The following is a 15,675-nucleotide window of genomic DNA, read 5'->3' as shown; positions in this document are numbered from 1 at the left end:
GAAAAGTGTTTATACGGATACGGAAAGGAACCAATAAGAAACTTCAAGAAGCATTTACTCAATTAAACTTTTGAATTAATTTCATCAAAATTAACTTTGTCTCCGGAAGCCAGATGGGTCTCGGTATATAATTCTGTTTTATTAAGTTAGTCACAGATTGTTGAAGTTTACTGGGATCGTGTTTAATTGGTAATGTCGGCAATTTGGGAATTTATATAACTGACTTAAGATCGCTTATAATCCATGAGTTATAAAACAACTTAAGTCTTCAGAGTCTTCGCCTAGATAGAGTTCGCCTAATTAGAGTTAACAAGAGGATTCATTATGGACATTTTTAATAGGACTGCAATTTTAGATGACAAGATCTTTCGCGACGAATAAGTACATTTTATATAAAAGCGAGGACCAATAGTGTCTAAGTATGAGCAATTGTAAAAAGATTTGTTTAAAATAATTAATGCTCTCCCTACAAATATAGCACATCTAAACAGTTTTTCTAATTTTGTAGTAGCTGAACTTTTAATTTTAATTTTAATTAAAAGAAACCCAGTTCGCGGCTATAGACCGGTTTAAGGAAACAATTTAATTTCCGAGCCCAGTCGTACAATTTATGAAAGGCTGAAATAAAAAGCTTAATTGGAAAGTGCCATAACGGTTGTTTACGACTGATTCTTTAGATATTTTGCAACGGGATAAATTATACAAAAAATTACATTACGCCGTTAAATAAACGGTAAATTGTCCAAAATAAAACGAATGTCTATTAACATATTTTTTTTACTGACTCGCAATCGATTCGTAAACTGACATAAAACTAAACATTAGTAGAGAAAGATAAATACATGTCGGGAATCGTGGGCGTATCATACTATCGGAAGCACATCAGAACCTTCAAACGTGGGTGAGAAGGGCTTTCAATTAAATACGATATTCAACTCACAGTCTTTACTGCACCAGACTGTTTACAAATCACAGCACACGTTACATTTCTTATCCAAAGCAAACCAGTGGATTAGACCCAGGAACCGTCACCAGCGTCTTCTTCTCCCATTTGTTCTCATCTGAAGATTGATTGACAGCATAACTTCAATTGCTCTGGATATCATTTGTTTTTGACAGCACATTCTATGACGCCTTGGCGGAACTGCGTCGAACGCCACTCAGGTGTACAGACATAACACCTTAATTTGCTCTATTTGTCAAAGATTGCGTGATAAAACGCCTCTTAAAGGCGATAAATGGAACAATTTAGCCATTTTCCATCATACATATCAATAAAATACCATTTATTGGAATTTTTAGTTGAAAGTAGTTCTCTTTTATATTTAGTACAAAATGTATCTGAATTGCAGTATCTCAATATTTTTTTCAAACTTTTTAAATTTTGCCCGACTGTCTAAGAAAGGTTATGTTTTTACTCTATGCAATTCTGAATAGGTACCTGTTTAATTTCACTAGATGGGAGATGATGACAAAGCCAAAGATTACTGCCGCGGTAGTATGGTCGTCTTTTTATCGCCTGTCACGTTCTAACAAGTATGTAAATGCGAAAGTGATGCATAACACGACAGGCGATAAAAACGCGACCATGCTACCGCCGTCGATAATATTCCAACTATTGCTTGCCTTGAAAATACCTAGAAAAACAAAGGGCGCGAATTCCATTCTTTAGCATTAGAAAATCTGAAGTAAATTGTTTAGAGCGAATAAATTCTACCTATAGCATCTACCTATAACAAACAACAACGTATATCATCGTAAGTCCCACCATAGAGTAACTTATACTAGAGCGGTACTGTCATAGTAAATTTTGTAACCCCAGTAAATTCACTGCCATCTGTCGACACACTTTAAAACTAAAAATAAATATTTATAAAAATACGATAAAATGTATTTAAATATGGTTAAATCATTTTTTATTTGCATTAATTATTTTTATATGATTTTGACCCATGTTCTTTCACTGGTATGCGTTAAAATTATAAATAACAAACGAAACAGTTAACGCCCTCTATACGAGTGTAGGCTAAAACTAGTGGCGCCATCTGATCGAGAATCAAATTTTCGTGATTTTCGAGGCACGTTTTTTCCTTAGACTGTATCCATCTATTACGGAGTTATATCTATCTTTGGTCCCACGTACAAGCACAAATTCAATTCGAGTTTTGAACTCTTAGATACGAGTATATTTACTTTAAAAGAAAGTTCCAAACCAAATTCAAAAGCGCAATAATTGCCCTGGGTCGGCTCTTACGAGGATAGAAGAAGTTGCTGCTAATAACATTTTACAACGGTAATTTATTCCAGCATCATTAAACTAAGTTTGCAAAAAAATCAATTAAAACTTTTGCTCTAGAAAAACCTTGTGATATTTAAATAACGCTGCATTGAACGTTGCCCGAGCATTATCTATGCAACATGTGTGCCTAATTGCCACCGCATTCTAGTTCTAAATGAAAAAGTGCAAATTAATTCAAACTAGCAATTTACCCCCTTAACTAGCTTCCTCGTTATAACTTCCCCGTTTAAACCCGGCATTACAGAACAATGGATCTAATAAATAGGGTAAGTACGGTCAACAATAAAATAATAAAGGAAAACTGTAATATTATTACTATAAATGAATGGGTATGCAGGGTATTTCAAAACAAGGAACATGACATGTTTTCAGTTAAATATTCATCCATGATTAAATTTAATCTTGACATTTTAATTTAATGAAAAATGATTTATTGTAATTTTAATTCTAGACATACTTTTTTTAATTATTCTCAATTATGTGATGATAATAATTTATTTTCTGATGTTGACATGTAATATTTTAATATTATGAATACATGAGTATGAGTATGAGTATCGTTATCACTACGTCGCGCTCGCTCTTTTACTGCTGTTGTTACCACTACGCGCTAAGGAAATAGGTTTTGTTATGACTACAATTCCAATATCTTATTGACGGATCCGTTTTACCCATCCCCAATCCCAATCAACCTGACATCGAATCGGACGTCCCTTTCAATGTATGAAATACCATTGACCTGGGCTTCTGCGGCTCATATAACAGCAAGTTATACATAGTTTTAAGTGAAGGTCTATATTTCAATCGTGTGAAGTCGCGTCGACTCCGTATAAAAAGGGCTTAAATGCCTGTACTTTACTATCAAGTCTTCCTTTTTAAATAAAGAGTAGTGGTAGACGGGCGGATGAATTGGCGCAAACGAACCGCGGGATACGTGACTGGCTTTTGTTAATAGTTCCTAACTAGGGTTGCCACAATCGCTTTCAGTAATGAGAAAATACTACGTAACAACGTTGGCCATTGTAAAAGCCAAGTTTAATTGGCAATCTATTAACACAATAGCCTTATCGTAGCAGTTCTCGACGTTTGGTCGTGCTTTCTGAAGGGTTAACCAAGAATAAATTTAATTATTTGACTAGTCCAGGATTAAACGTCATAATTATAGTCTTAGTTGCTTGTATTGTATCTTCGCAACCGCAAAAATATACCATGACAATTTGCCTATAGATTACTATCTTCTTCTCGCATTGCAACTTCTTCTGAGTGATGATCTGATGATGATTAGGCATCCTGAACTGCGAGCGAAATCCATTAAAGTACTAGGGTTTTCATACGTCTAACTGGTTGTCATACGTCATTTCAATGGATTTCGCTCGCAGTTTACGATGCCTGGTGATGATTGATAAAAATTACCCTATGTTAATTCTTTCCCGGGCCTCAAACTATTTCCATACCAAATTTAATCTAAATCGGTTGGGCAGTTTAAGCGTGAAGGGGTCAGACAGACAGACAGAGATATTTACTTTCGCGATTATACTCCTAATATTAGAAGGGATCTTTTCGTCGATTCAATTTATGTATTTTTTATTGGGGGTCTTCGAGGCCTATTAGGTTATAGTTCACAGAGTAGTTTGTTCGGAGACAACCCTGCTCAGAGTCAGCCGAGTTGCATAACTAATGTTTATCAGATGCGGTGAATGATTATGTGAATTCTTTTCATTGTGTTGCTATCTTCGTGTCCATGTAGCGTGTATCGCTTTAATTGTGCACTTAGGGATGGGATGCGGGAACGTTCCCGGAATGTTCCCATATAAGGAGACACTGAAGTGTAAAAACATATAAACAAATTTAAAGTTGTTCTTGATGTTATTGTTATTCGTTGTTCTAATTGACACTACGCCCAAGAGCAATGAGATCTACACACTGTTTGTAAATTTCCATATGAAAAGAACCCTCCTCGATATTTTTCGCTACAGCAATATATTTTGTCTTGTCAATGCGTCTACATCCCTGGCTACAATTTTTTTAGATGTCGCATTACAGTGGAAGGTCTAAAGGCGATAATGGTAATAAATATATTTAAAGGCAAAAATAGATTTATCTTTTTAGGCGAACACTAGAATAATATTATATTAATGTATCTTAGATTCAAAACTCCTCAATAGCCATTCATTAGGGTATTTGACTACTAGTCAATTTAGTTTCTTTTTTCGAACTGTCAAAACGATTTTGTTACTATGGAATTTGTGTGAAACACTAGCATGTGACGTCACAATCAAATTACCTTCTCTTTATAGTTTTATAAGGGTTTTAAAATAGAAATTGTGGACTCCATTAATCTTCTGGTGCTTTATTTCATTACGAAAAATTGGACATTAGAAACGAGTGGCGATAAATTAAAACACGTCCGAAGGGTGTTTTATAATCGACACGAGTTGCAAATTACCTATTCGCGCTTATATCGTACAACGTTTTACAGTACATATGGCCCTTTAAATTTTCGACGGAGTTGCGTAATGTGCTAATTATCGAACTAGTGCGGTAAACTAATGTAAACCCCATTGGCTAAGATTAGCACCAAACAGATCGCTATACAGGCTTATCATGGTTATGTTTGCTCACTGCTCAGATACAACGTTCTCCTCTGGGGAAATTCAAGCCATGCAAGACGCGCACTTTTAGCACAAAAACAGTTTATCAGGGCGATCTGCAACGTAGATGTCTTAATATCTTGTAGGCCGCTATTAATAAACCTGAATTTATTAACTGTGCCAGGTATCTATATATATGAAGTTTGTTTATTCGTTAGAGCCCACCCAGAACTCTTCAAAACGTTTAAAGATATATGCAACTTTCCTACAAGGTACCCAGATCGTCTCGCTGGCCCTGGCTGTAAGACACAAGCAATAACGCATACTGTAAGTCCATTGACATTTTTAATCGCCTGCATGATGACATTAAAGATCTGCCTATTAGTTTATTTAAGCGTAAACTTAAGAACTGACTCATTCAAGAATGTTTTTACTCTGTTGAAGAATATTTCGATTACTTTAGACATCAAACTTGAGATTTTATGATATAATTAGTTATTGAATCTGTATTGTAGTTATGACATATTGGTAATATAATTGTAATTTTGACATTTTAGTAATACGCTAGATTTAAGAGCACTAGAATATTAGTTGTAAGTACTCTAAATGCGTACCGTTGCATGCTTTCTTTTAATATTTAGGTACTTTAAATTTTGCATGCCTGTTTCTGGTGGAATGTGTGTGACCACGATATATTTTTTATAACATCTCTTGTACCACATTTTTAAGCAAAATAAAAAATATTCTATTCTATTCTATTCTATATGCACTGTAATAGTACATTTCGATGCTAGTGCGGAAAGTATGTCATATATCTGCACGTGTATCGAACGACGTTTTTTAATACAGTTGCGAAAAAATAAGAAAAGCAACAAGTAAGGAATGGAATTCGAAACTTTTATATTATTAATTCTGTGACACTGACATCATTGACATTGACATTATGAAGAGGTGTTTTTCTAGCTTTTATTCGACTAGAATAGATTTTGTTATTATTATTGAACCCACTTCAATGAAAGTTTTTTTTCAAATGAATGTTCTATAAGACAGAAACAATTGTAAATATTAAAACATTGTACTATTATTACCTAAATATCGTTATTTACGATTATTTGTGTGTCGTATATTTATAAAAACAATATCGAATGTTGCCTTTGGAAACTTAAAACATTCTTGCAGTAAGAAAATACGCCTCTTCTTTGACAGGCGTTCCGTTCCATTCAGACAACTTATTAAGAACGGTTTTTCAACATTAAAAAATAAAATACTTATAATGATGAAGAGGTAAGTAATAAAATATGAAATATGCATATTTTTCGTATTCTTACATTAACAGTAGGTTTTTATGTTGATTACGACGTTTAAAGGAAACTAATATTAACACTCATCAAAAAGTAGTCATGAATTGGAACAAGTAAAAATTAAAAAAAAATGGAAATGTAAAAAGCACTAGTTCGCGAAAACCAACTTTCCGCACGCTAAACAGCCACGAAAAGTAGCACTTACTTAAAAAATAATTTATTTTAAATACATAATATTGTCTTCGGTTACCGCGATAGTTACTCATGAAATAAAACTACGTGTTTCAACTTTCTTGGATCATCTAAATTCCATCCATAGCAAAATAAAATTTACTATGGAGTTGGAAAAAGACTGTTCTCTCCCCTTCTTAGATGTATTGGTAAAAAGAAATCCTGATAACACCCTAGGTCGCACTGTGTATAGGAAACCTATTCATACTGATAGGTACTTAAATGGCAAATCGCATCACCATCCCAGTCAACTTGTTACAGTAGGCAAATCTTTGTTTCAGAGAGCCCAGAGGATATGTGATGACCAGCATCTGGCCGCGGAGCTCCAGCATGCCAGGCGCGCGCTCCAGGCAAACGAGCTCAGGATACCGCGGGTCAACCAGAGGTCCCACATTAAGATCCCCACAGTCGAGCGCAGGCCTGCCATTCTGCCTTTTGTCAGGGGGGTCACGAACAGGATCAGCCACATCTTGAAGCGTGCTTCTATAAAAACATATTTCAAGCCAATGAAGAAGATGTCACAATTCCTGAGGCCTGTAAAATGCAATACCCCTCCACAGACTGCAGGAGTGTACAGGCTGGACTGTGAGTGTGGCCTATCATATGTCGGGCAGACGAAACGGAGCATTTCCACTCGGGTGAAGGAACACATAGCTGATGTCAAGCACCGTCGACCTAGGTCTGCTGTCTGTGAGCATGTCATGGATAAAGCCAATCACTCAATCAAGTTTGATAAGCCTCTGGTTCTTGCCAAGGAGAAGCGTTACATACCCAGAATGCTGCGCGAGGCCATTGAGATTAAGAAATATCCAAACTTTAATAGGGAAGATGGCTTTTCTCTACCACCAGCTTGGGATCCTGTAGTCCATCTGATAAAGGAGCAAGCGAGACATAGACTGTGAGACCTTAGTGTTGGATGATGCTGGACATTCTGATGTTTTGAAAAGATGTGTCCCGCCGAGTTTGTTGCCGGTCCCATATTGGGATACCCTCCTACAATTTAGGAGGGAATTAAATCTTCTCGGGTCCGTGGTGTAGGGTTGGAGCCGGCATAGTTTTTTATCGCGTATATATATATATCTTTACTTGAAAAATAATTATAGTGTATAACTAGCCTTATGAACCGATTTTGCATGTACAACCAGCCTTAAAGTTTGTAGTCTATGATTGTTCATTATTTTAGTATGTGGGTATTTTTGCACTTTGTAATTTTTCCTCAGTCACCCGTTGACCACGAACGCTGTAAAGAGTTCGAAACGTCGGGATGTATTATAAATTCAATATACGCGATATAATCCGTTTTCATAGTTTTATTTTATTTTAAATACAGTCAAATACCATCTATAGGTATTTTCTCGGGAACAATATCGGGAACATCACATCCCTAAATGTACTATTCCCTGTCCACATAATCCGACCATAATTAACGAATGGTTACGGACGGCGGTAAACAAACTTGAAACAATAGAACGATCTTTGATTAGCATCGATGAAGTATTATTTTCAAGTAAACTGACATTAGTCGGCCGTGAGAATTTTGCAGCCGACCTGATATTTTGCATTGATTCATTACGAATGAAAATGAGTACATTGTGCACAGAAATTATTCCAGTACCAGGTATTCCTTGCTTTGTTTATATTTTGTTTGGACTTGTGCCTTGTTACTGATTGTGTGCGCACATTGGTGATCGTCAAACGACAACGGGACACGTTAATTATTTAACAGATACCATGTGCCAAATAATGTTAGCCTCGAAGCATCAAGCATATTTATATAGCTTAAAGAAAATGGGTTATCAGTCTGGCAAAATTGATGCGTAAACTCATTTTCCTGACGTAAAAAGGTACGCTGTAGGTAGGTAGGTAGGTGGGGAGGAATTATTTAGATGTTCGGCGCGTTAAGCCTATCAGATACATACGTGGATTCGAAGTCACCTAGAACAGCACGAGCCTGAGAGGATACTAATCCTCTAGGGTAGGTAATATTTTTTATCCTCTTCAATAAATATAGGTAGGTAGCTCACTCAAAATCAAATAAAATAGATTTAAGTTTACCGAACCCTTTTAACGGCTTCGAAAATTTGTGACAATTGACACAAAAGCTACTTTTTTAGTTTATGAATCAGAGGTTTCCAAGCTACGCATTCTAAGTCATATTCTGTTAAGCTGGCTGCGGCAAAGCTGTATAGTTACGATTTTTCACGACGATCTTTCGGACACTCGCTGCATGGTCAAAATAGCATTGTATAGACTAAGCCGGATTTGCAGGGCTCTCGTTCGCCGGTCGTTATTTAACGAACACAATAACCCTTAGACGTTCTAGTAAATACTCCATGGAGCAGCTCTAGTTTATCAAGAGTGGCCAGGCACGAGTTTTAAATGCAATCCAATTTCGTTGGGTTGGTATTTCGCTTTGAAACACTAATTATGTAATCGGAAACAAGATAAACCATTCGTGAACCTATTTAATTAGTAGTAGCAACACTATAATAATATAGTGGTCAAATATGAATTAGAACATTGATTAGAGGGGAGAAGTGCGCGAACTTACTTGTCCATCTGTTCTGCAGAAAAATAAGAAGACGAAAGATAATGGTAATGCTGCCGAGACAGTAACCTTCAGGTCCAAGTCAAATAAAATAGGCTGTGTAGGTATAGTTTGTTAAAGGACTTAATATTGTCTTCGGTTACCGCGATAGTTATATACTCATGAAATAAAACTATGAAAACGGATTATATCGCGTATATTGAATTTATAATACATCCCGACGTTTCGAACCCTTTACAGCGTTCGTGGTCAACGGGTGACTGAGGAAAAATTACAAAGTGCAAAAATACCCACATACTAAAATAATGAACAATCATAGACTACAAACTTTAAGGCTGGTTGTACATGCAAAATCGGTTCATAAGGCTAGTTATACACTATAATTATTTTCAAGTAAAGATATATATATATATATACGCGATAGGCGCTATACGCGCCGGCGTAGTTTTTTTTTATCGCGTATATATATATATATAGGTATATATATCTTTACTTGAAAATAATTATAGTGTATAACTAGCCTTATGAACCGATTTTGCATGTACAACCAGCCTTAAAGTTTGTAGTCTATGATTGTTCATTATTTTAGTATATGGGTATTTTTGCACTTTGTAATTTTTCCTCAGTCACCCGTTGACCACGAACGCTGTAAAGGGTTCGAAACGTCGGGATGTATTATAAATTCAATATACGCGATATAATCCGTTTTCATAATTTTATTTCTTGTTAAAGGACTCTTATTTTAAACATAGATAGAGAGTACTAGCACCCTAGCACACAAAAGAAAATGTATTAGTATAGTTTTTCTGTTCTTACTTACTGACAATTTGGTTTGACCAACTATATATATATATATATATATATATGAGATAAGCGATCGACAGCTTGCCAGTTTCCGACTAGGCGTCCCTAGATTCTAACGCAGTAGGTACACATCATCATCATATGTACTTACAATTGTATATATAAGAGATCGACGGCCTCCATTTTTAGGTGTCTATTCGAGTCCTGGACCTATTAATCGTCATAATCAAACTGATCTCATGGTCAAATTTATACTGGTTGGGTTGAGGCGAAGCGCTGAGCCGATTCAAATATCGCCCCCGAAGACGGTTGACAAATTTCCGAATGGCTCGTTCAGGACGGTCGCGTCTTTGCGCAACGGGTATTGGAGTGGTCGGACGATCGAGTATATTCAAACTTTTGCTTTAACGGACTTGAGGCGTCGCCATTTCAGTTACAGAGGAGCAAGATGGGGTTTCCTACGAAAGTGGGATAAAGTTTTCACGGGTCAATGCCCAGTTAAGTTTTACCTATCCGGATAGTAAAGTTTGTCCAATTTCCCGCCCAATGTATTTACAGGGTATGCGGTCATACTGTACCTACACAAAAACAAGTTCTCCCCAACGGCCCTCGGTTCTGCCATATATTTGGGGTGCCGACTGCCACTTCAGCTTGCTAATTCGCTCAACTATCCGTATAACCTCGTTCCGGATTCGATTCCCTGAGCGAAGCTCTCTCCATCCCCCGTTCGCAATTGATTATGTAGGTATTGTAGGTAGTAAGGGTCCGGTCTAAGCAGGTGTAGACTTGCCAAGCGACATTAACATCAAATTACTATGACAATATGTTCATAGTGGTACTGCAACACTCAGTGGCGTAGCTAGGCCTGGGCGAAGCGGCCCTTCGCCCAGGGCCTCAAATCTCATTTCATTTCATTTATTGCAGAACCATGGTTACATTAAGGCCTTACTTCCTCTCTATTACCTTGGGAATACATATTGAAAGAAAACGCCTCGCAAATGCGACTTCGTTCGCGGCTAGATTAGTTCACGCGACGTCACTGGCCACACTTAGCAGAGTTAGTTTTCACGAACCTTCCAGCTTGCCCGTGTAGACCTGCGCCGTGTAATCCAGCGGGCCGGCCGACGAGTGGAACTGCGCACCCTCCGCGAACACGGAACTCGTGTCCGGCTTCAGGAGCAGCGTGAAGTCCCTGCAAACAACAAATAAAACAGTTTAATTAACCAGTTACAATGATTGCTAAATCCTGGACACGGCACCAATTGAAAACATTTGAGCTTACGATCGTGTATCAGCGTGAGAGCGTGACCATTACTCTAAGAAGTGAATATGTAGGTAGGAATTGAACAATTTTTACTATAGAGTACCAACTTGGAAACTTGAATAGTAAGTTATTCAGTACGACCTTCACATTTATTCGTCAAAAACAATAAATTCACACGCCATAAAACTCAAAAAGATTTTATGAAAAGTTTATTTTAATGCTTTAGTTATAAAAGGTGAATACAAAGAAAATATTTTTTTACAATCATCTCTTACCTAAGAGAAGAGCGTTAACTAGGGGCGAAAGTTACTATGAGAATCAGTCATTTTTGAAGTTATCCCGAACGTCCCACCGACGCCCGTTTGTCTAAAATGAGTAATAGCTTCTGGAAATTACGTCTGTTAATAACTTCGAAGTTGAGATCTGCAAATGAGGACGGACGGTGGATGTGGGCCAACTTGTGCCAACTTACTCAACTTAGTAATGAAACTTGAGTCGTCGGATACTTTGTTTCCATTTAAAGGGCTCCGCTGTTAAGAGGCTCAATGCGTTCCAACTCCGACTGACAATTTTTAATTTAATATTCCCACAGTAACAAGTTTATTTAATTTTTATTGTTTAAAAAAAAATCAATTCTTTTCTTGATGGACTTGAGAGCGGTGTTGCCCGTAGCCAATGTCATGTAAAAGGGTAATAGGAACAAAATAAATGCTCTTAGAGCACGACGCTGTTCGCTGGTTGTTGTAGTTGTCTCGTAAAACCGATAGCTGGATTTTACGAGAAGCACGTGGACTACCGGCCGTTGACTCCAAAATGGTGGTTAAACACGCTTTGAGATTAATTCTCCATTCACTGCACACTACCACATTAGATTATTGTATAATAAAGCTATCGATATTACACTTTAAACAATATTAATGAGCAAAAAACAAAGGAATTAATCACGAGGCTACTATCAAGATGGCGTTCGAACTGGAAGTAATAAAAAAAATAAAAAAAAAAATGCACAAAAGTTACGTCCAATAACACCTTTTTTTGCTGAAACTGTCAAAGTTTAATGCCATATATCTCGACGATAGTGCGTGTTGAAGTAAATATGTACGAGCATGGAACATATTTAGTCGAACACCATGTCAATATGATATTTATGCCATAAAACATGAAAAAATTGTGTGACAAAGCTCGAAGGTCATTGTGAGCAGGGTCTGGTCAGTCTCAGGGCTTTGTCCTATTTAGTGTAAATACTTTTAGTCAGCGGGTTTGAAACGTTGTTTTATTCTCGTCACTTCCTGTTTTACTAACCATACGACTTAGGTATATACCTAAGTCATATACACAAACAGTACAGTCAAACAAAAGATCCGCTTGGCAGGTCACGCACACAAAGATTTCACTCATTTGCGGCACCCACACTGCGAAGGAATTTTATGTTGCGTTACATTTCACTACTTAGGATTTATACTTTTCTACCTTAAAAATGAAAAATGAGGAGCACTGGTTTTCTGGTGTATAATATGAACGTTTTAGACACGCAATATGCACGTACGGTACCCACCGTTCTGAAATGTGTTTCTTCATATCAAAGACCGTAACTCCGTATAAGATAAATACAATCTAAGTAAAAAACGTGCATCGGAAATCAAGAAAAATTGATTGAGATGGCGCCTACACCTTTGGCCTACTCTCGGCTAGATGGCGTTGACGGTTTCGTTTGTTATTTAAAAAAAATTAACACATATCAGTCAAAGAACATGGGTCAAAATCATATAAAAATAATAAATACAAAAAAAAAATATCCTTATTTATTTATTTATTTTTTATAAATTTACTATGACAGTAACCCTCTACCCTATATATTCTCTTTGCTTCATATAAATGATACGTATATATACAGCTAATCGGTTCGACATGGATACCAAAAAATACATAAATGATACGAATATAACAAAACTAATCCATGGATTTATATTTAGTTTTTTTTTAAATCTTAGTATCTTTTTTCACATAAGTTTCAGTTGTAGGATTTATATTATAATCACCCAGATCATATTCATTTACTTCATTTATTAACAACCGTAAAGAAACCCAACTATCGTTCAAAAACTTCCAACTATGGTCAAAAATTAACTCTAATATCAAAAATAATTATTATTTGAAAGCCGCACTTCTAAGACAAGAGATGTTCATGAATGGAAGAAAAAACTCAAGACAATACCAGCATGAAAATTAGTACTCATACTTAATTACGTGTTGAACTTGTGGAACATAGTTGTAATTTGTAATACTAGACTATAATAGGGTGGTTTTACTCACAGAAATAAATATATCATAGAAGACGCAAATGCATCTACTTCGCGTGTCCGAATCCCGATCAAGCGTCGAGGTTGACCGTCGCTATTTACAGTCCACGCGCGTCAGTTGTTGCAGCCGGACGTCCGTGAAAACTCAAAAAATGCTTCGTTGCATGATAATAAACTGCAACAGCCCAAAAATTGCGAGCACCCAAAGGCAAAAACATATTTCCTATCACAGATTAAGTAATTTTAAAATTATATTATGCGTAAATTTTGTACGAAAAAGTCGGCACGCTTGGTATTTGCGTCATCTAGCGTATATATTAAATCTGTGGTTTTACTAAACTTTTTCAGTAAGAAAATCTTCTCCGAAGCAAAGGCAAGTATAATTGCCTTAGATCTCGCCAGCTTCCACGGGATACGTAGTGTTTTAATTGGATTTACCTTATATTTATTATGTCGTCGCGCTACTGCCCTCATACAACTTAATAAAGACTGGCTAACTTCGTTATATGACTCGCCCCGTCTAAATATAGCTACAATGTAGCTTCCTCGGACTTGGATTAGGAGCCTTGCTTAAGAGGCACACGAACCTACCCGCCGCCATATGTATAATCCAAGTTACGCCCTTATTAAAACGACCTTTATAACATAAAATTTGACATGAACATTTTTCTTACATACAAAGTTACTTAGTAGCTACCTACACTATCAATCAAAAATCGTCAATATTCAGTTCGGGCCAACGACGTCGTTATACCACTCGCTTATTCACAAACTGGATTTACTAAATATTGATCCGCAACACCGTGTATACGATTTCGGTCTCTATAGTCTATATAGTATAATATGTAGATATTATAGATTATACTCGTAGAGACGGAAATCGTAATTAATTCATTACTCAAGTAAGGTATCCGATTGCCACACAAAAGATGTACGAAATATCGCTGATCCAATTTCATAACAAAGTAGGGTTGAAATAATTATATGCTTCGTTGAGCATATTCTATTAAGTTATTTACTTTGCCAACCTTTGCCAAAACCTGGTATACAATACAGACAGTCAATCTAAATAAGTACATATTGTTTATTATTATTTAAGTTGACAATTGTACCTTAACAGCTAGAGCCACAGCGGCACAAATTGAGAGACAGTAATACATTGGGTACAAAAGTATTTACACTCACAAACAAACATATAATGTCATCTGGGGCTTGCAGTGGACTAGTAAGATCAACGTCACAGAACTATATCAACGTCTACTTTTAAAAGTTATATAGGTATATTCGGATGCCTAGTGCAGCGGCGTTTCTATTGCCGCGTTATTGCTGCAGCATTGATGTTGACGATGCCACTGTTAATATCCGTGATAAAATGACGGATCGAACGTTATATACGGAAATACGTTGCTGGAGTCGCCATTTGTATATGTATACTTAATCTTCTCTCTAGTTCTCGCTCTAGGGCCGATTATTAGAGGACGCTTCGTTCTTACACGTAGCCTCTAGTAGCAGTAGTCCGGTCCAGTAGTTCTGTTGAAATATATTTAATATTTATAGTACTGCTATTCTTTAGTAGCAACCGTTCAGTTTGTAATACTAAGAATTGTACCAACCGCCGGACTACTGACTCGTATTTTATTGCTTTACGCAATTGTAAGTAAAGACCGTACAGCTACTATAGATGACACTACAGACCTGAGACCTTTCTACGAGTCATCCACTACAAGCAAGAAGATCTCGCAAACCTCAGTGAAAGGGCCAATGAGTATCTGAAGAGTGCAAACCGCAATCTCTAGATTAATATTTAAATAAATCCAGTAATAGTAATGCCATACGATAAATGAATAAATAAGCAAGCGAATCTGTCAGTCTTTATTATTTACTTCTCTTTCTTTCCTTGCTGTATATGAAGCAAACGCACGTTTCTGCTCCAAGGCGGTAATTGAGTTAATATTTACTGCTATTGTTTATGATACTGCCCGAACATACTTTTATTAGATAGAAAGAGAAAATACAGGGATAGCGCACAGCCGTGGCTTCGCTCACATTGGTTTTATTTGATGGAATCCGAGCAAGTTTGCCGGTAACAAAGTTAGACCAAACAAATAAGAAGAAGAAATAGAACATAGAATCGTCTGTCTATGGTAGGGTTGCTATTATATACAAGCCCCGATGCAAATTAGTTCGTCTAGTTCCACACAATAATTTTGTTAATCTAATAAATTTTACACATGAAGATAACATGACCCAGGAATGGGAACCATAATAGTAATGTCTAATCCAGCTTATTTTGATCGTATATAAAATTGCATGAGACTTTAATTGTTAAAAAAATTT

General features: G+C 36.5%; 1 protein-coding gene across 1 annotated transcript in view; it reads right to left on the bottom strand.

Annotated features, from left to right (window-relative positions):
* The window catches only part of LOC134743505 (uncharacterized), a 290,261-nt gene that overhangs the window by 11,986 nt on the left and 262,600 nt on the right, over positions 1-15,675 (bottom strand). The window contains exon 3 of the mRNA XM_063676965.1: positions 10,848-10,966. Within this exon, the coding sequence (XP_063533035.1) occupies positions 10,848-10,966 (119 nt within the window). The remainder of the gene's footprint in view (positions 1-10,847; positions 10,967-15,675) is intronic.

Source organism: Cydia strobilella, chromosome 8 (assembly GCF_947568885.1).
Source record: "Cydia strobilella chromosome 8, ilCydStro3.1, whole genome shotgun sequence".
In the NCBI taxonomy this organism is placed as follows: domain Eukaryota; kingdom Metazoa; phylum Arthropoda; class Insecta; order Lepidoptera; family Tortricidae; genus Cydia; species Cydia strobilella.
This window is presented reverse-complemented; position numbering and strand designations above follow the sequence as displayed.